This window comes from Bactrocera neohumeralis, chromosome 5, assembly GCF_024586455.1.
Source record: "Bactrocera neohumeralis isolate Rockhampton chromosome 5, APGP_CSIRO_Bneo_wtdbg2-racon-allhic-juicebox.fasta_v2, whole genome shotgun sequence".
Taxonomy (NCBI): domain Eukaryota; kingdom Metazoa; phylum Arthropoda; class Insecta; order Diptera; family Tephritidae; genus Bactrocera; species Bactrocera neohumeralis.
This window is the reverse complement of record NC_065922.1, coordinates 68,585,593-68,606,052: the sequence shown is the minus strand read 5'-3', so window position 1 is coordinate 68,606,052 and position 20,460 is coordinate 68,585,593. Positions and strand designations below refer to the sequence as shown.

Below are 20,460 nucleotides of genomic sequence, written 5' to 3'. Positions count from 1 at the left end.
GAAGAAGAAAGTTTATGCGGCCACTCACGCTTCGATTCTGGCCTTGGAGCAGAACATCACGCGCGTCATTTGCCAATTAGCAGTCGAAATGCTCGAACGAGTAATCGAAAATTGGACTCAACAGATGGACCATCTAAGACGTAGCCGCGGCCAACATTTGAAATAGATATTTTAAAAAAATAAGTGTTAAAGAATATTCTTTCGAATGATATTAAACATTCGCCATTGAAGTTTCTGTGTTTTTTTTTTAAATTAGGGAACCTCGAAATAGATCACTCTTTATCAGAAAGTTTTAGCCTCTTCAGATCTCAAAATATCTTAATAGTTAATGGGTGACTGTGGAACCCAGGAAAACTTTAATTTACTTCTAGTCGACATCAAGAGACATTTCATATGTTGTTTTTAAAGAACTCTCTATCTCTATCAGGTATTTTAGAAGCAGTATGTAGCCGATCTCAGTAGTCCCTGAGACTTTTTAACCATTCCAAGAATTATATTGCTTTCTCGAACTCCCATATCGTAAACTTTATATCATTTTAAGTATGTACTCAAACTGTTAAGCTATACCTGACTCAAATTACAAAATTACTCCTGTTCTCCAGTTTCCGGTAAGTTTATTGTGTGAACTTCTTTCTCTAACATTTTAGTTCACTTCCAAAGACCGAATTATAAGAAAGGTGGAGCTTTGTCAGCCTAACCTCAAAAGAAGGGGCGCTGCACTGAAGTGTTTAATTAAATGGACGTAGCCCAAAGGTGATAGGTGTCATTAATATAATTTGCTTCATATTCCAATTGACATCAACAGAAGACTAGACTTGATACCAAGAATTGAACTTCAGAACAAAACTCTTTGAGCTGGCAAGACTATAAATTTAACAGAGGTCCCGAGTTTATACCAAGCTCAACTGTCAGCAAGTTAAGTCGATATAAAACACGCAACTTACTAAAAATAGATCCTTACTCAGACTTCGGACGCAACTAACTTCACTGCACTGACCGCCATTCACAGTGCAGCCATAAATACCTTCACCGACTCCCTCTTAGTGAATGTGAATGACGAACTTGGAGTCAAACCCATTGTTTAGGCGAAGAGCTCGAGTTGCCGCGAGAAACGAGCGTGACCCTTGCGCTGCCTTGTTCTGACTGTAGCAGGTTTAACTCCTACTTATCCAGAATCGACCCCGATATACTAAATATATGACCAGAATGCAACGAGTCCCCGCATGATTTTAACTACCTCAAAAGCATGCAAAGCTAACCTTACTCATCTCAAACACCTTCCCATGGTCCGACGCCGTCGAAACAGCACGTTTTCTGGGCCTACCGTTGAATGACCTTGAACTTATCTGGACCTTGTCATCCTAACGCGGACTAGATAACCATTACAACAACAACAGGGAACTAAATAACATATCAACATGTTAGTTCAATATTTACAAGACTGGCTGCTAAAAATACAGATTTTACAGTTGTCAAATAGAGCTCTTTAGCTGTCAATAGCTAACGCATAAGTACTACTTTCTATAAGATGATGAAATGGAGCTGGTTGTAAGGGTTTGTTTTGGAACTGGGTTCAGATGTAATTGCAGCTAAGAGATCCCTGATATTGGAAATGATTGGAGATTGCGACGGATGGCCGCTTTGAGTCGCTTTTCTCGTGTTAAAAAGCTCATTGAAGAGGAAAGCTTAAATTGCAAAACTCATCTTACGGCTTCAGCTCGATTATGATGGTAGCTTAGGCTTCATTCAGTGAGATTTTTGAAGTACTGGGATTAAGTTACTGGTTACAGCTTTACTAGGTCGAAGCATCAATGTCATCAGATAGGTAGGGGATGCCAGAACGGATTTAGACATCGACGAATTATTGATGCACAGTTAGGCTTAGACATTTCGCAACCGAAATTTGAACCTAGGGACTGCATAAAGCCAAACCCAGCGAGTTCAGAAGACAGCTGAGACTTATTACTTTGTACGATAAGTTTTCGAAATCAGCTATGCCCTAAAAAGAAGCTAAAACATTATATATTTTAATGGCTCAGCTCGAAGTTTAACTTTCTGAGTTTGTTATGGTTTCAATCGAAGAAAGTCGGCATTATTTTACAATATTATTTATTTTTCGATTATATCTAACACTTCAAGTCCCAATTATATATTTAATTTTTTAAAATACAAGTATTAAAGCTGAGCTTCGAAAATATGCTTAAAATCTGAATACCCCGCTGACCTTTCTGTATGAAAATAAACAAATACCGAATGTGGGCCATAGATTAAATATGTTTTAATAGGCATTGTAATACATATGTACATATAAGCTAATGCGATAAGCTTGGACTTGCACTTGAATTTCGAAGTAAGCGTACATGCTTGCCCCCCGCTTTCGCACAAACGAAAGCGAAAGCAAAACCGTTGTCAATGACCGATTACCGGCAAACAATGGACCAAAAGTCAACAGCATCCGAAGCAAAAATCAACTGATTGGCCAGCGACGAAAAAAATACGAAACGCAAAACAGAAAAAAAACACAAAAGTAAATGAACGCAGCGTGCCGAAGCAAAAGCGAAGACGCGAAAGTCGGCAAGCAAGAACAAAGTGTCGGCATAAGAAGATGAAGCTAATTTTCTGGCTCGCCCAACAAAATTGCTTGACGTGCGGGAGTGCTACAGAAGCACAACAACAAATAACAACAATAAAGCCGAAGAACAACCGGATGACGGGCACTTCCGATGCGCTTTGGCATTGTATAAAAAGTGCTGGACGCAGCTGGATTCCACATCAGTCGAACACTCTCCGTTGTGCGTACACAATCGCAATTTAAAGTAAATCAATTAAAGCAAAGTTTTGTACAAAAGACAATAAATTAAAAACAAAATGAAATTCTACGTGTGTGTTGTTGCTGTTTTTGCTGTTGCCTTCGCCAGCTTGTGCTTGGTGAGCGATGCGCTGGTGGCACGCGCCCAGTACAAAAACTCAGGTGAGTCTCGAGGGTCAAAGGTGATGAGCGATCAAGAGAAAAAAATATGAAAATCATATCAAATCAAAAAATCAAATTAAAAAAAAAACGTTTTTTAATTTGTTTTTAAATAAAAAATTTGTTGAGGAAGCAATTTACAAAAATTATAATAAACATTAAAAAAAAATATGTGAAATAAATTGAAATTTCAAAAATGAAAATTACAATGAAAAAAACAAAAAAATTATTTTTGAATAAAAAATATTTTGAAATTTTTTTAAGAAACCGATTTATAATAAAATATTTTAAGCAAAAAAAAAAAATTTCAAGTGGAATTAATTGAAATTTCTAAAATAAAAATTACAAAAAAAATTTAAATATTAGAAAATTTGCTATTTTATAGTGATATGTAAAGATTTTAAATTATTATTTTTGTTTTAATATTTTTTCCATTTTTCCATTATTTTTTCTTTAAATTTTATTAAAAACTATTTTATTAATTACATAAGTTTATTAAAAATTTAAGTAAAAAATTAAATTATTTTCGAATTTGATTAAAATTAATACGCTAAGTTTCTAAAAAAATTGAAAATATAATTATTATTTAATTTTTTTTTTATTTTTTGTTATTTTTATTTTATTATTATTATTTTTTTAATAAATTTTGCATTAATATGTTTGATATTTTCAATTAAAATTTTTCGTTAAATGTAAATTAAATTAATAAAAATTTAAATTAATTAATTAATTTTCGAATTTGATTAAAATTAATACGCTAAGTTTCTAAAAAAAAATTGAAAATATAATTATTATTTAATTTTTTTTTATTTATTTGTTATTTTAATTTTATTATTTTTATTTTTTTTATAAATTTTTCATTAATTTGTTTGAGTTTTTAAATACAATTTTTCGTTAAATGTAAATTAAATTAATAAAAATTTAAATTAATTAATTAATTTTCGAATTTGATTAAAATTAATACGCTAAGTTTCTAAAAAAATTGAAAATATAATTATTATTTAATTTTTTTTTATTTTTTATTTTTATTTTATTATTATTATTTTTTTAATAAATTTTATCATTAATTTGTTTGATATTTTCAATTAAAATGTTTCGTTAAATATAAATTAAATTATTAAAAATTTAAATTAATTAATTAATTTTCGAATTTGATTAAATATAATAAGCTAATTTTTTTTAATTTAAAAATATATTTATTGTTTAATTTTTTTATTTATTTAATATTTTTATTTTAGAATTATTAGTTTTAAAATGACTTTTTCATTAATTTTTTATTTGATATTTTCAATTAAAATTTTACGTTAAAAACTAAATTAAAGTATTAAAATTTTAAATTTATAATATATTTTACGGATTGTAATAAAATTAATATGCTGAATTTCTAAAAATTTGAACATACATACATACATATCTTTTATTTATTTATTTTTTTTTTATATTTATTTATTTATTTTTTTTATTAGCATTTTTTTTAACCGTTTTCAGTAATTTGTTTGATTTTTTCAATTAAAATTTTTCGTTAAAAAATTAATTAAATTTTTAAAAATTTAAATAATAAATTAAATTATTTTCGCATTTGATCAAAATTAATATGCTAGGTTTTTAGCAATTTAAAAATATATTTATTAATATATTATTTTATTAAAATATTATTTTTAAATTTTTTTTTATTAATTTTTCAATGATAAGATGATTTGTTTAAAAATTTAACCTATTAGTCTTATTTTAATTAATTATTTTCTGAGTTGTATACAAAGTTATCGAAAATTACTTAAAAAAAAATTGTATGCGATGATTTTCTGCTTTGCATAAAAATTTATCGGAAATAACTTAAAAAATAGTTTTTAATTCCTAAACGATTTTTTTTTTAATTTTTATTACCTACTTTTAATTTTTTATATTCTTAATTTTTTTATATTTTTAATTTTTTTTTTATTTTTAACTTTTTTATATTTTTATTTTTTTTAATACATATGTAATTTTAATTTTTTTTATTTTTAATTTAATATTTTTTTTTATTTTTTATATTTTTAATATTTTAATATTCTTACTTATTTGAATTCTCCTAAACAATTTCTTATGAAAAATTAATATTTAAAAAAAATTCTACGAAATAATAATTTAACTGCTTTCTTCCTCCCCACAGCCTACCCCGGCAAATGCTACATCAGCAGCGATCTCATACTCTCGCCCGGCCAAAGCGGCAAGGCGCCGAACAACCCCTGCGCCAACATCGAGTGCTTGGACAATGGCAATGTGGAATTCACAATGTGAGTAATCGGCTTATTTTTGCGGAAATAAACGCGCATGCAATATTTTAGTCACACTGACAAATCCAAAATATATTAATGCTTATGCGTAAACCAAAAATTCCATTTCATACCAACAGCTGCCCTGCTGTGGCGCCACCTAAAGGCTGCAAGCAACGTGACTTCGTCAACGCCAACCGGCCCTATCCGGACTGCTGTGAACGCGCCTACGACTGCACACGCAGCTTTTAAGCGTGAGGAATGCGGCTGAACCATCAACAAGCTCAAAAACAACAAAAAACGATGAAAAGAAGCATACGAATAGAACAAGAAAATGTAGCAGAAAACAGATCATCCACACACATACACACATATGACTTTACACATCGCCCTCAAGATCATCATAACCACAACCAACAGCTACGGCATACCTCCTGCAACGTCATATTTTATACTTCGTATTTATCATGCCTCTTCATCGGCAATTACATAGTGTCATCATAGTCATTTAGCCATTTGCTTCCTCATTGCCGTTGAGGTGTGCGTCGAGTCGCAAACACGCCTCGCCTTCTTCGGCGCCAGCTCACTACACTTCACACACACACATACACATGCAAAGCAGCATCCATTTAGTCACACGCTCATCTTTTAAAGTACAAGGTGCAATACCGGCCGCAAGCTTCGGCTGCTCTGCAACGAGCCCAGCCCCGTCTGGCTCAGCGCTGCCGGCCAGATAACCAGCATATCCCTGCCATTCTTTGTGGTGACTTCCGTGGCGGCGTACAACTACGCAGTCGCCAGTCACTTTAGTATAATAATTTAAGAAAATTTAAAATTATTTAATTTTTAGTTTTGTTTTATTTTTTTTTCTTCATTCATCTTTATTATTTATTATTGTCGGGCTCATAGCGCATTATTTGGTGTTGGGTTTTTATTTATTTTTTTTTTTCGCACTCATGTTTTGATTTTTTATTCGCAATTTATTGGTTTGAGTTTTTGCGCATTAAATTTTTATTTTCATATAATTTCGCACATAATATTTATTTTTCCTTAGTTTTTTTTTAATTTTTTTCATATTGTTATTTTTTTCATATTTTTTTAAATTTTTTTTTTATGTCATACACATTGTTCATTTTTTAATTTTAATTTTTTTGTTATTATTTCAAGTTTTGTTTTTCATAATTTTTTTTTGTTGTTACGTAACCTCACACTTTCATAAATAAAGTTTATAAAATAATGTTAAAGTCAAAGAAAAATATATTCGTTTTTATTTACATACATAAAATAACGAAATCAAGCGAGACGAAGAGAAGCAAACACTCAGCTCTTTTGAGCTTGCTTTACAAGCTCGTACAACGATTGTTGTTGTTCTAGCGAATGTCAAAGCCCGTTTGGTCAAGAAAAAATTAGCTGTCAGCGAGTCCCCTTAACGGTGGATCCCGAAAACGGACTGAGTCAATTTCCACGACAGCCGGTTCTACGTTAACGGAATTAACCCGGATTTTATCCGGTCAGGACCTTAAGATACACTGAGAGTTGACCACGAGTTACGTGGCTCCAGTGGAGTGCATAGAATGACTGAATAGTCTATCAGATCGTAACCAAGTGCACCTTATTCGGATGCCAGGTCACAAAGGTATAGCCGGGAATGAACTGGCTGATGAGCTTACCCGCTCCGCAGGATCCACCAACATGGTAGGACCCGAACCTTTCATTGAGGTTGGTCTCCACACCATAAAGGAGCTGTTCCGCAAGGAGGAAAGAGTGGGCAGGGAGAGGTATTTGCAACAACTCCAAGGCAAGCGAAATGCCAAGTTGTTAATGGGTAGTTACAACCTTAAAAGCCTCTACGGCTGTGCAACCTGTACCAAGTTTGCGCACTACGCCGCCACTCCCTCCAGTGAGAAACAAAGGACCTTAGGGTCCATAGGAGCTCGAACAGGCAGCATGACTCCCATACTGAAGAGATGGGGATCAATCTCCATCCCACGCCAATGCTCGTGCGAGAACCACTCAGTACAGAGCCGTAACAAATTCAAGTCGCTAGCTGGCAGCACATGACGGAAATGCAAAGAAAGGTTGTTGGCAGCATACAAGGCAATCGGCCGGTTGGTCCTTAATTAAGCCGCAGCAATATGGTCGCGTAGATGCAGTGAAACGAAGATGCTTCAGACATGCCGGAACACTGCACTCCGGATTATAACGGGATGCCTCTTGATGTTTCGGATAGAACGTCAACATAGTAAGACGACCTCCCCTTTAAGAAGCATAAACAACTCCTACAACGTAAGAGAAGACCGGCAAATAAAAAATTTACCCCAAAACTCAAAAGACGGGCCTTGGAGTTTGGTCCAGCAGTTTCTGATGGGGTGTTTTCGTAGAAACATTCTTCCTAGCAACATCAGGAGCTCTTTCCTTATCTACGCCCTCGACATAAAACAATGCGCCGACCAGACTTTGGACGCAACAAACAACAGACGACCACTGACCGCCATTCCGACAAGCCACAACCCATTGCAGTCGACTAGTTCGAGGTGCCGCGAGAATTGAGAGTAACTCTTGCGTAGCTTCGTTCTGGACTTTGTAGCCGGGTAAATTCCTGCTTACGCAGAATGGACCCCAACATACCAAATATACATATGTATGTCCAACATAACTCTAACTCTTTACATGTCCAGCTAACTCCACACATCTGACACCCCTCTCCCTACGGTAAGACCCCGTCGAAACAGCAGATTGAACTCCTACTACAGGTTTAACTCCTACTTATCCAGAATCGACCCCGATATACCAAATTTATGACCAGAATACGAGTCCCCGCATGATTCTGACTACCTCAAAAGCATGCAAAGCTAACCTTACTCATCTGACACCCCTCTCTCTATGGTAAGACCCCGTCGAAACAGCACATTTTCTGGGCCTACCGTTGGATGACCTCGATGACAACTTATCTGAATCTTACCACTAGGATCTAAGACCTTCGGAGTTTTTCAAACTTCTTGGCAAACTTAATATACCCTGTTCAAGGTATAATAAGTGCGAGATTAGTACTCTCCAGGGCAGGTTCAAAGGACAAAAGTCCAAACCAAACTCTTAATTAATTTTATCCGCGTAAGGGACATGTGACATTTAATAGAATATAAAAACTAGACAAGCCCAAAGAAGAACTAGCCAATTAAGAGTAGTTGTTTCTGAATATATTTCCTGGGCCTGGGTCACAATAGAAGACGACAAACTCTTTCACACGACTATTGGGTTTACGCAACCGGAGCGGACCTGGATTTTTATCCGACCAAAGACTGTTAGCTCAGCAACATTCCTCCAAAGTACTTTGGGGAAGTTTTCTGCTAAAAAGAACAAGAACCGGGCCAGTATAATTCGAATTTTCATCCTATTTCACTATTTAGAGGCTTTATCCCGAATTTGGTCTCGCAAATGAGTTGGTAATTATTATAAGACTGCCATTGAGAAGAATAAAGTAATAATAAAGTGAACATCTTCCAAACCTTTCTCACGGCAGTCGGGGCTTAGTGACGAAACGGAGCCGGATTTTTATCCGACCAAGGACTGTCAACTCAGCACCATGCCTTGAAATTAATACAGGAATGTTTTCTGCCGCTACAACAACAACAATAAAGAGTAACAAGAATTGAGCTGGCGAGATTAGACCGAAATTAAATAGTCATCAGTCGAATGAGTTTCTGAGGCTTATATAAAGTGGATAGTGCTAGTTCGATCTTATACCGACAAGTGTTAATGAATCGATAGAACCTTCGATTTCGATAGGAAAAAACTGGGTGGAATAGTGGTGTACGTGGAGTGTTGTTGTTGTAGCGGAGGATTCTGTCGATTTGACAGTCCTTGAGTGGATATGAAATCCAGGTCTGTTCCGGTTACATAGACCGGACTATCGTCGGAACGGCCTGAAACAAGCCTGATTAAACAGCGATTTAATTAATTAGAATAAGTCATTATTTTTTCTTCGAACCAAAAAAAATTATATACTCTCTACTAATATAAAAGTTTCCTTACAAAAACTTCATTTTTATTTGGTCAGTTTGTATGGTAGCTATATGTTATAGTGACTCGATATAGGAAGTTCCGACAAATGATCAGGTTTTGGGAAGAATTGGATTGAATCTCAAAAACTGAGGAACTGGATCGCGTGTATATGGACGGACATGGCTAAATCGACTCAGCTCGTCCAGCTGATATTATATATACATATATTTTAATAGGGACATTTCTATATGAGGGTTACAAACTTCATGGCAAACTTAATATACCTTAGTCAGGGTATAATTAGATAACATTCACACAACAAATATCAACACACTACTATTTAAAAATAGAAAATAGTAAACTTACATACATAGATTTTGCACTCATTCAATCACTGCATGCCGCTTAATTTCTTTTTCATATAATATAACTGTTTCACACTCCGTTTTATTATAAATGGAATTTTTGATGCAATTTTAAATTGCCTATGAATATAAAGAAAAGTAAAAAAAATTAAAAATCATAAAAAATTAGAATTAAAGTGCATACTTTTTGCTGGTGCCGTGCATGTGAATTTTGTATATATTGCCAAAATGTCTTAAAAATATGTAGACTATATTTTAAAAATAAGCAGCGTAGAGTTATGTAATACTTTTCAGTCTAAAACATGTATGAGCACATTTTATTTAAATAATTCTGTAGGAAATTGCGATGGAAATTCGACTTTAAATGTGCTACGTTTAGCAGCCTCCTCTTCGGCGGCTATAGCGGCGTTGATGAAATCTCTATAAAAAAAAAAAAAAAATTAATAAAAAAATGAATCAGAGTTAATTAAAACTAAATATAAAATACACACTCTTCATCTTCTAGCGTGATATTGACACGTCCAGTTGAAATTTGCGTGGGGCGTATTGAACCAAAAAAGTCGGTAATGGGTACTTTATTGGGATCGCGTCTATAAAGGTCTTTACGCACGCCTACTGTGGAGATACAAACGCGTTTGGGGCAAACTTGCAGCTGAAAGAAAAAAAAATTTCAATGTTGGATGAATAAATAATATATAACAAGTTATACGACTTACGAATTCGCCCATTGTCTTTTTACTATTTGGTTGTACGCGTTCGAGAAACTCTAAAGCATAATAAGTGTAGCGATCTATCATATAAACGCCAATGGACTGGTCAACGTGATGCTGAGTTATAAAAAATAATTATTATCAAAGGACAAAAAGTTAGGTTAGATAGACTTTCGAAAAATCTTGAAGGATATAATTTAAAAGTCCAATTACACAAACTGTATTTGCGGAGGTATAAAACTCACCGATAGCGAGTCTTCACCCACCAAACTGCTTGCCACTGCCAAAACATTTGGTGAGGTGAATTTCTCGTACAGGGAAGCGGCTTGACAAGTATCAACCATGAAAAAGAGCTCATTATAACTGCAAAAATATTATAAATACTTATTAAAAATGTTTTTATATACATATAACTATATATTTACCACAGGAAATAATATACATATGTATGTATATAAATATATTTTTATCCACTCACCGTTTCTTCTCCCACATTTGCTCAACCGCATCGGCTAACTCTTGACTGGTAATCTCTTCGGAATCTTGAAATTTGAGAAAACCATCACCGCCATGCCCGGTAAGGTAGATTAGCACATTACTACCCGCATCAGTTAGCAACTTCTTTGAGCGTGCCGTACCATTTTGTGTACGCCCTGTCAGCAGGCGTACGAAATTTTCCACCGTCACTTCATAACCACGATAATCCACTTCCACGTCATCACCATACACATTTATGTGTTGTTTTGCATTATTATACACCTGACCAGGACGTGGATTGCGCGCATTGCAAGCCATATCATCAGCCAACATGAGTATGATTTGTGAGTCGGGTATGCCCAGACGCTTCACCGAACGATAAATGCTCAGCACGTTAGCCACATGCCGGTAGTTGAACCAAAAGCGTGATGCATCGACAAGCACCGCCCAGTTGTTGGTGTGTGTTGAACGTTGCACGGATTCCACATATTTTTCAGGTAGCTGGTTACCGGCCTACGGGTATAGCATTTTTACCGTTAGAAAAAATGCATTTTATTAATTTATCGACGAACTTACCTCCTGACTAGTTATTTGCGTTAATATGCAAAGTAGCGTACAAAACAGCAACAGCAAACGTCCAATTGTTTGCATTTCTTTTATACTTTATTTTTGTAAACTACACCGAAATTCAGCAGCAAACAAATTGGAAAACTTAGAAAAATTTTTGTGACAAAACTCGTACACAGCTGTTTTACCGCTTAGCTGTTTGTGAATAACGTAAAACATAGCACGTAAACGTTCTGGATACAGAGTGTTACGATGTCTTCAGAATTATAAATCTAGAACAGGGTGGATCAGATAAATATTTTAATAATTAATAATACCAAAAATTAAACAAAATCATTTAATTAAATATATATATAAATACAAATATGTGTTGTTGTTGTAGCTGTTGTAGCTCTTATTAATTAAACTGTTAGTTAAATGTCGGCGGAAGCCAAAATCATATCACAAAATAGCACTTCATATGATTTTACATCACATCAACTCTGTTATTGTGCTAATCTTCTTGCAGATACATACATATATTTTCAGTATGTATTTATTCTTCAACATTTAATTTGCCTTTTGACTGCTCTATAGGCTTATATTATTATATACAGACATTTTTAAAATCGTGAGTTTTATAAATGCAACAGAACGGGATGAAAAAATGCTTGTTTCTTTACTATCTCTACGATTTTCGGAATGTGTCCCATCTGACGACTGTCCACTTGAAGTAACAGAAACGCATTCCGACTTATAATTCCGGTAATTTTAATCGTTACTGTTCAGTGCTTTTAACTTTTTCCGCCCTCTCAGAATTTTAGGTTTTTGTGACTCATATACGCGTAAGTTTAGTGTTCAAAAATTTATATTTTTAAATTATAGGTTATGTTGAGTGTGTTAATAAAATTAGTTAACGATTATTTAAAATCTCTTTTAAACATTTTTCTTTTATTTTTTTTAACGGTAGCGCCGTTTATTTCACTGCCCTTTTGCTTCAGCAGCACTCTCTAAACCGGAAATTTTCAAATCGGGCGAAAACATAGCCCAAATATTTTCTTGATAACTTTGTGTTTCATTGTTCAAACCGCCAACACAGTTCAAATATTGAGCGCAACACGCAGGAAAGTCCGCTTTTTCATTCACATAATCGCCCCATTCGCAGCCATCTGGAGCGCCAATCGAAACGCAACTAAAAACAAAAATAAAAACAGCAATACAAAAAATAAAAATAAAAACATTTATATCCACAACAAAAGATTAGATAAACAACTAAAATTAATCATCACACCTACCCAGTGATCGTGGCGTCACCCTTTTCATTGCCGCAATGTATTTCGGCGCACGTCTCCGGTGATTTCACTTTCTCGCCCGGCGCAATGACAATTGTTTCACTGATGGTGCATTTGCCGGCATGCGCTATAAAGGAAAATATATCAGCAATAACTGTAAAAAGCATAGCAGCCGCTAGACTTACCGGGATTATGATAATTTCCGAACGCCATCCATGCTGCCACCTGTTCCACACCGCCGAGACAGAGTAGCGCCGTAAGAAACAGTAAAGTTTTCAACTGCCAATACATTACGCGATTTATCACAAATTAAATGCAACGCTAATTAATCGCTAAAAGTGACTACGGACGGTCAGACTGAGCATAATTTAAAAAGCCCAATTTGGCTCTCTATCTACTGCCAAGAATGTGCAAATACAACAAGACAAACAGAAACATCAGCCACAATTGGCAAAAAATATATGTAGCTGTGCTGCATAGCCGTTTTTGAGTACCGTGAGTAATATACCAGGGTTGCCAAGAAATCAAAACAAAATACCTTGAAAATACCCTAGGTCATACATAGTAAAATACCGTTAAAACTAAGAAACAAGATATTTCTCTCATATTCTAGAGCATTTTTGATAAATCAGCGCTGTGTTCTTAAATCTATAGAATATAAAATATTTATTTAGAATCGGGACTTTGGCATACGACTTGCAGGTCGATCATAGGTATTGTATAACTTCCATGTAGCTTCATTCATTTCCCAGAAATATTTGAGTTGATACGGAATTAGATCTTCTTATAAATTTAACTATAAAAATCAGTTATATTCTTAGATTGCCGTCTCTCTTTTGTTTTCTGACAAATCTAAGATATTTAAGATTATAATATTTTATGTCTATATTCAACAAAATTCTTCTATGTGCAGTAGTATGGTGGACAAGCGTATGGAAATCCACCTATCGGAAGCCAATTGAAAGGGCTCAGAGGCTCGCTGCGCTATGCATAACATTAGATTTAAGAAAAACTCCAACGGCGGCTCTTGAACTGGTACTAGACCTGCCAACTATACACCTATTCTCTGAAAACTGTGCAGAAAAATCGGCGGGACGACTACTGGCTGCATTAAAATTTACATATAGCGGGTATAGATCGATAGTTAAGGCCGGTTTGGCGAAAACAAACTACGTCATCCCAAAATCCAAATAATTTTGGTACAGATTTTCTGATCTTGGACCCGGTAAAATATTTGGGATTAAAATATCATTAGTCAAGGGTTGTGTGTTCTATACAATTTTATGTAAAATTACGGAAGCTATCTGGTATGCAGCGTACACGCATGCACATTGGCAACCCTATACAGAGGGAGTGCGTTTGTGTGGTTGAGCAGGTGAGCAGGTGAGCGGATGAGTCAAAGCGCTGCTAGCGCCAATGAAAAAGATGAAAAGCGTGGGCGGGCAGTTATTTTCAATAATATTTACGTTTATACAAACAGACAAACATATACTACGTTCATTTGAGAGTATAGAATTTGTAGCAGATTTTGTTTATTTATTTGATTTTTTTTTAATTTTTTATGCGCAAACAAAGACACGAGGGTATTTAAGTATGTATGGTATATTCTCTTGTATGTTTATACGGATTTTTGAACAATTTTTTTTATTATTTTAAATAGACTTTTACGACTTATGGTAAAGCAAGAAAATATTAAGAATTTATTATGAAATGTAAAAGGGCAATTAAATTTTTATTGCAAACTTTTCAAAAATTTCCTTGAGGAATAGGAAAATAGAACCAGCTGTAAAGATAAATACAGCGTCTATCGATAAGGATGATGTGATTTCATTATGTCAGATTTCAGACTCAAGTCGTGTGCTTCAGGAAACGCAATTTCGTCCCCAAAAATTGATCGTTGATGATTTTGACCGACCTTTTTCTCAGAATTCGGTGAAATCGAAGCGGACGAGCTTTATTTCAAACAAAACAGTGCGTCAACTCATGTTTTACATGATGTTAGACATGCACAGATTGCTTGCATTGTTTGGCGACTCGTTAACTTCGCGAAATGGCCCAGTGAAATGGCTGCCAATATCATAAGATTTAACGCATCTAGATTATATTTCCTAGCGGTATGTTAAAACAAAGCTTTACGCTAATCAACCAGCAACGTCCGAGGACTTCAAAGAGCACATTCAGCGCAATATAACTGAAATTCCAGCCGAAATGCTGCACCGGGTGATCGAAAATTGGCGTAAACGGGTGGAGATATGCAAAAGGAGCCGTGGTGACCATTGGCCGACATTTTGTTCAAATCGTAAATGACATAAAATTATCTACATAACAAAAAAATAGAAGCCACTTTGACCAAATTTACATCTTTTTAGGCGGTTCTAAAATTTTTCTGGAAAAAATTAACTTTTTCTTCTTTTTTTTTTTCTTTTTCAATCAATGGATTTATTGAGAGAGTACTTCAGTGAGCAGATAATTTAAGGTTTGGTCGCCAAGATCGTGTGATATCACACCGTTACACTTTTTCATGCTGGGATATATAAAGTCTGAATAGTAAGCGGACAATCCCGCTTCGATTCAGGCCTTGGAGCAAAACATCAAGCGTGTTATTCGCCAGTTACCACTCGAAACGCTCGAACGAGTCATCAAAAAATGTTCTTTCGAATGATAATAAACATTCCCCATTAGATTTGAAGTTTCTGTGTTTTTTTTTTTAAATTAAGAAACCTTGAAATGGATCACCCTTTACTTACTTCAACAATAGAAATTATCATGTATTTTGAATTATTTCTAAATGTTGAAACATTTTATGAATTATTATAAAAGCTATAAAACAAGAATAGAACAACAATCCTTACGCTTAACCTCACGTTTGCTTCTAAGGCCCAGCTGTTTCGGAGAGAAACAGCTGCTTTTAGGAACAACAAATAGCACTCACGTCGACGTTTCAAGAGATTTTTGTTCAATAAAAATAGAAATTCAGAAACGAAAAATTTTGAGAAGTTTAAGGCACTTCTAACATATTAGTGTTCGAGCCTTTTTGGAGGTTAGGGTTAGCGATAAAATTAATAGTCAGAAAAAAATATTTATAAATATAATTGTATTCAGCCTCTCAGTAAAATATATTTTTAAATAAACGGTTCATTGTTAAAAAATTATAGTGCAAGCGAATTAAAGATACAAAAAGTGAGGTTAAGTTCGATGCAATGCGGGCTTTTGAGGTACTAGCAATGCTTCTTGGCACTCGTAAGATTATGTCAAAAAGTTTAGGAGATTTCTGATAGGAATGATGAGAAATAAGAATAAACCTTCGAAAGATATCAACATTTAAATATAAAAATTTTGCCAGAAAAATAACCTTGAATTTGAAATGAACTCGTTTATATGGAAATACAAACAAATATGTACATATATACCTACATATATATACATAAATGTAGACATTGAAAGGTAAATCATATATTTTGCCAACACTGATAAGTAGCTGTCAGCAGCTAATCGCATTCGCACGGTTAACGCACTCCCGCTTTTCGGAGAGTAATTGTATACGCGATCGTCGGTCGGCATTCAGCCTACTGGCCTACTTTCTCTTATTTAAAGTAATTATTAGAATTGACTTTTGTTTTAAGATAAGCCTTATATACAGTGTTATTTATAAGTATATATGTATACATATATACCTAAATATATAAAATATATAGGCGAATTTATTTTAAAAGATCTGCATTCGATCTGCACAGCTTAGTCGCTGAAATTGTTTGGAGAAGAGAGCACACACAAATAAAAAATGTATTACTGCAACTTTTGTCTATATATAGGACTGTTATGTCTTGCTGCTGGACCGCTGGCCGAGGCCTGGGTGGCGCGCGCTAATTATCATAACGATGGTGTGTACAATTAGAATATAAAACAGCATAAATCCAATAATTACAAATTTGATATATAACTTTTATTTATTCATTTTACATACAGCACATCCTGGCAAATGCGTGGTGAGTGATACGCTCATTCTCTCACCCGGTGAGAAAGCGAAATCGCCCACCTCTTGTTCGGTAATTCATTGTGGCAGTGAGGGGCATGCCACCATTCATGGGTAGGTTCAAGAAAGAAAGAAAAAATGGAGAAGCTTCTCCTCCATTCACTTTTTTACGAAGATAACTAATATATCTGATATAAGTGACATAAATCAGGATTATTAAATCAAAATAGAGACGATATTTGATTTACCAAAGCTTAGGTGGTAGTGAATCAAATAAGCAACTCGTATAAATCAATAAGACTGACATATTACACAGAAAGCGCCAAGTCAAAAATTTTGAAAGTAAATCGAATTTCAAATATAGTGAATCGAGAAACAAACTGGTATAAATACAAACTGGTATAATTTAAATCGGTATAAATAAAAACTGGTGTTAACAAACTGGTATAAACTGGTATAACTTATAAACTGGTATAAATGCAAACTGGTATAAATACAAACTGGTATAAATTAAAATTGGTATAAATATAAACTGGTGTTAATACAAACTGGTATAAATATAAACTGGTGTTAATACAAACTGGTATAAATACCTCTGACTAGTTTAATGAAAATTCGAGATTTTTTCGATTTGCCAAAAATGGGAGATTAATGAATCGAACAAGAAACTGGAATAAATATCAGCGGAAAAAAATAAAAATGAAGACACGAGCAATTGGTGGAAGCTACATATGTATGTATGTATGTATACTGGTATAAGCAAATATAGACAGAATAGCAATACCACTAATATCTATATACTGTCTCCACATACGCTCTTACTTTGAATTTAATATACATACATACTTACTTTGTTATTGCTTTCCATGTTAAATTTCTTATAAAAGAGCAGAGAATTGACGAAGTATCTACATACATACATATAAAGCAACTCATGTTTTAGTACAGTCTTTTGTAAAAATAAAATTAAATTATTTTTTCATTCTCATTTTTAGCTGTGGCGCTGTTGTCCCACCAGAGGGTTGCAAATGGGGCGATTATGTGAATAAAGATGCTCCTTTTCAGGAGTGTTGTGCCCGACACTTGGTCTGCGAAGGTGGCTTGACGGCTGAGACGCGCCATTATGAAAAACACATTTGGGACATGTTCTCACGCAGTTCGAAGAATACTGCGGACGATTAAGAACGCAATGTTTTGAAGTAAAGTAATGGTTTTGAGTAATGGTTGTATTTATCAAATTAAATGTAATGCTAAAGCAATGAAGTGATTATATATTTTTTATTGGAAATTGTGGTATTTATATTTGTTTGGGTAATATAAGATAATAATATAGTAACTGGTGATTTCTGCATAAATATTGTTGTTTTTGTTTTTGAATAAAATTGACGAGTTGAAAAATGAAATTATTTAATATACGTATAATAATTTTTAGTGGTTAAAAATTGTATTATTAGGACAGTAGATGTTACATTTTGCCGAACCAATGCAGCTCTTCCAGCTTTCTTAAATAGCTTTCGACTCACAGCTTTTGGCAGAATGAAAATCAATGACTGAAGGGGTTATGCCCACTGTTAAATTTGAAAAAATATGTTTTTTATTAACTTTTGAAATTTTGATTTTAGATTTTAGACAAAATGGCGGCTTTCCAACAAAAAATTTTTTTTTTTGCACGAAAATTCACACTTTAAAGTAGTTAAAAAATTGAAATTACTCTCAGAAACTTTGAAATTACTCCGAAACTATTTACCGGATTACTTGGAAATTTACAGACAATATTCTCGAATATATGTGATTTTTTAAAGCTTGATAACTTTTTTTAAAAAAAAAACGCATAAAATTTGCAAAATCTCAGCGGTTCTTTATTTGAAACGTTAGATTGGTTCATGACATTTACTTTTTGAAGATAATTTCATTTAAATGTTGACCGCGGCTGCGTCTTAGGTGGTCCATTCGGAAAGTCCAATTTTGGGCAACTTTTTCGAGCATTTCGGCCGGAATAGCCCGAATTTCTTCGGAAATGTTGTCTTCCAAAGCTGGAATAGTTGCTGGCTTATTTCTGTAGACTTTAGACTTGACGTAGCCCCACAAAAAATAGTCTAAAGGCGTTAAGTCGCATGATCTTGGTGGCCAACTGCCCATGCATCCCGAAAAATGCACTGTTTGGTGTGGTTTGTACGCTGGTGGAATCATTGGACCGTATTTTTTCAAAGATGCTGATGGACGCAACGTTACGGTGAATGGCGATCGCTATCGTTCGATGCTAACAAACTTTTTACAAAAATGGAAGAACTGAACTTGGTTGACATGTGGTTTCAACAAATGGCGCTACTCTCACAGCTCGCGATTATATGCCATTTTGAGGGAAAACTTCGGAGAACATTCAGAAATGGACCCGTAAGTTGGCCACCAAAACGATTTAACGCCTTTAGACTATTTTTTTGCTAAATTACAAGTACAGAAATAATAGCAACTATTCCAGCTTTGGAAGACAACATTTCCGGGCTATTGAAGTTAGTCTTCAAATGCTTAAAAATTAGGTTATATAAAAATATTATCTTAATATGTCATGAACCAATTAACGTTTCAAATAAAGACCGATGAGATTTTGCAAATTTTATGCGTTTTTTTTTAAAAAAAAGTTATCAAGCTCTTAAAAAATCACCCGATATATACATTCAAAATATGTAAAAAACCAGTTTCGATTTTTCAAAATTACAAGTGGGTATAGCCCCTGAAGTTAGTCTTCATTTAAAAGATTAGGTTATATAAAAATAATAATATTTTATTCGAATAATGTCTGGATGTCGTTGCGACATAACCTCAAAAATGAACTATCTGCATATGGTAAGATCTTTGAACTGGATCGTGCATAAGTATTCAGACTACACTAATCAAATTGATATCCAAATTCCGTTGGATATTTCTTTCTTTCTGGAGTTTCCAACTCCTTGCCCCACTTTGTTTGTCTGTTTCTGTCTCTGCATCTTCTCTTTCCCACAAGTTAAGCTGTCTCTGCTTCTTCTCTTTCTCTCAAGTTAAGGAACAGTTCGAAAGAAATGGAATGAATTTTGAGTTTTTGAGAGCAAATACAATCAATGTTGTAAGAACTGTAATTTAAGAATATGTCCCTGCTTTACTAAGGAGACTATCTATGTCTATCTCTTTGATTCTGACAGCCAACTATTTTGAGTTCGTGACTATTTCTCTATGGAGCGTAGCGTAGGTCTAAATTTCGACATGAGTATATACAGTGGAACCAAAAGAAAGCGAGTAAATGAAATTAAGTAAAATGTATTTTGCTAAGTTGGTAGGACTGTCCTTAATTAATATGCCAAATATGAGCGCGATTTGTTCACCAGTTTCTTTATAGCAGCTGCTTAAGTCCATACACCTCAGTAGTGCGTTGCGATTTTTACAATGGATTAAAATATCGCACAAAGAATTTGTCTCAAATTTTGTATTTCTAACCAAATTTCGTGTGCGTTGATTCAGTTTTATAAAAACACACGCCTACGAGTAGTAAAAAGCCTTCAAAGACGGTCGAGAGATCGTTGCCTCGTTCTAGACGGCCTTCGACCACTTCAACTAATAAAAATATTAAAAAAGATGAAGGGAATCGTATGAAAGTCGTCAGGCACGTGTTAGAGAAATGGCAAGAGAGCTCGACATCTCTCGCGAACCCGTTCGAATGAGCCTTGCTCGACTCGTCCCGAAGAAGCTAAACAGGTCTCTTTGGATATGCTTGATCCTGCGAATTGCGAGCCCACATTCATTTAGAACATTATTACTGCCGATGAAATATGGATTTATGAGTTTGAAAAGCAAATAACTCAACAATCATCGGCATGAAACCCGTTTTCAGTTGATTGAAGATA

The 20,460-nt window shown here is 34.4% G+C and overlaps 4 protein-coding genes across 6 annotated transcripts; 2 read left to right on the top strand and 2 right to left on the bottom strand.

Moving 5' to 3' along the window:
- The first annotated feature begins 2,789 nt into the window (after positions 1-2,789).
- LOC126758452 (uncharacterized) lies at positions 2,790-6,025 on the top strand. The gene is made up of 3 exons (XM_050472722.1): positions 2,790-2,971; positions 5,118-5,241; positions 5,361-6,025. The coding sequence occupies exons 1-3, from the start codon at positions 2,869-2,871 to the stop codon at positions 5,470-5,472; spliced, it is 339 nt and encodes a 112-aa protein (XP_050328679.1). The 5' UTR covers positions 2,790-2,868; the 3' UTR covers positions 5,473-6,025.
- Positions 6,026-9,649: 3,624 nt separating this feature from the next.
- LOC126758445 (putative GPI-anchor transamidase) lies at positions 9,650-11,547 on the bottom strand. Its single transcript, XM_050472711.1, has 6 exons — positions 11,351-11,547; positions 10,776-11,287; positions 10,543-10,660; positions 10,304-10,414; positions 10,079-10,239; positions 9,650-10,007 (listed from the first exon to the last, which is right to left on the bottom strand). Exons 1-6 carry the CDS (start codon positions 11,423-11,425, stop codon positions 9,905-9,907), a joined length of 1,080 nt encoding a protein of 359 aa, XP_050328668.1. The 5' UTR covers positions 11,426-11,547; the 3' UTR covers positions 9,650-9,904.
- Positions 11,548-12,170: 623 nt separating this feature from the next.
- LOC126758447 (uncharacterized) lies at positions 12,171-13,001 on the bottom strand. The gene is made up of 3 exons (XM_050472712.1): positions 12,798-13,001; positions 12,616-12,739; positions 12,171-12,512 (listed from the first exon to the last, which is right to left on the bottom strand). The coding sequence occupies exons 1-3, from the start codon at positions 12,901-12,903 to the stop codon at positions 12,302-12,304; spliced, it is 441 nt and encodes a 146-aa protein (XP_050328669.1). The 5' UTR covers positions 12,904-13,001; the 3' UTR covers positions 12,171-12,301.
- Positions 13,002-16,095: 3,094 nt separating this feature from the next.
- On the top strand, positions 16,096-17,940 carry LOC126758448 (uncharacterized). 3 transcript variants are annotated; one of them, XM_050472714.1, is made up of 4 exons: positions 16,096-16,205; positions 16,326-16,493; positions 16,579-16,699; positions 17,581-17,940. In XM_050472714.1, exons 2-4 carry the CDS (start codon positions 16,394-16,396, stop codon positions 17,765-17,767), a joined length of 408 nt encoding a protein of 135 aa, XP_050328671.1. In that variant the 5' UTR covers positions 16,096-16,205; positions 16,326-16,393; the 3' UTR covers positions 17,768-17,940. The 3 variants fall into 3 exon arrangements, with proteins under 3 accessions (XP_050328671.1, XP_050328670.1, XP_050328672.1); XM_050472713.1 differs by having other exon boundaries at positions 16,096-16,272; XM_050472715.1 differs by lacking the exon at positions 16,096-16,205 and having other exon boundaries at positions 16,297-16,493.
- The last annotated feature ends 2,520 nt before the right edge of the window (positions 17,941-20,460 follow it).

Excerpts from the sequence above, each read along its gene's own strand:
- LOC126758448 (XM_050472714.1), top strand. The coding sequence starts at position 16,394 with ATGTATTACTGCAACTTTTGTCTATATATAGGACTGTTATGTCTTGCT. Across the intron at positions 16,494-16,578 it reads CGCTAATTATCATAACGATG|CACATCCTGGCAAATGCGTG; the intron begins GTGTGTACAATT and ends TTTTACATACAG. Across the intron at positions 16,700-17,580 it reads GGGCATGCCACCATTCATGG|CTGTGGCGCTGTTGTCCCAC; the intron begins GTAGGTTCAAGA and ends TCTCATTTTTAG.
- LOC126758452 (XM_050472722.1), top strand. The coding sequence starts at position 2,869 with ATGAAATTCTACGTGTGTGTTGTTGCTGTTTTTGCTGTTGCCTTCGCC. Across the intron at positions 2,972-5,117 it reads CGCCCAGTACAAAAACTCAG|CCTACCCCGGCAAATGCTAC; the intron begins GTGAGTCTCGAG and ends TCCTCCCCACAG. Across the intron at positions 5,242-5,360 it reads GGCAATGTGGAATTCACAAT|CTGCCCTGCTGTGGCGCCAC; the intron begins GTGAGTAATCGG and ends TCATACCAACAG.
- LOC126758447 (XM_050472712.1), bottom strand. The coding sequence starts at position 12,903 with ATGTATTGGCAGTTGAAAACTTTACTGTTTCTTACGGCGCTACTCTGT. Across the intron at positions 12,740-12,797 it reads CGGAAATTATCATAATCCCG|CGCATGCCGGCAAATGCACC; the intron begins GTAAGTCTAGCG and ends TTTCCTTTATAG. Across the intron at positions 12,513-12,615 it reads GGTGACGCCACGATCACTGG|TTGCGTTTCGATTGGCGCTC; the intron begins GTAGGTGTGATG and ends TTTTGTTTTTAG.
- LOC126758445 (XM_050472711.1), bottom strand. The coding sequence starts at position 11,425 with ATGCAAACAATTGGACGTTTGCTGTTGCTGTTTTGTACGCTACTTTGC. Across the intron at positions 11,288-11,350 it reads CGCAAATAACTAGTCAGGAG|GCCGGTAACCAGCTACCTGA; the intron begins GTAAGTTCGTCG and ends CTATACCCGTAG. Across the intron at positions 10,240-10,303 it reads AAAAGACAATGGGCGAATTC|CTGCAAGTTTGCCCCAAACG; the intron begins GTAAGTCGTATA and ends TTTTTCTTTCAG.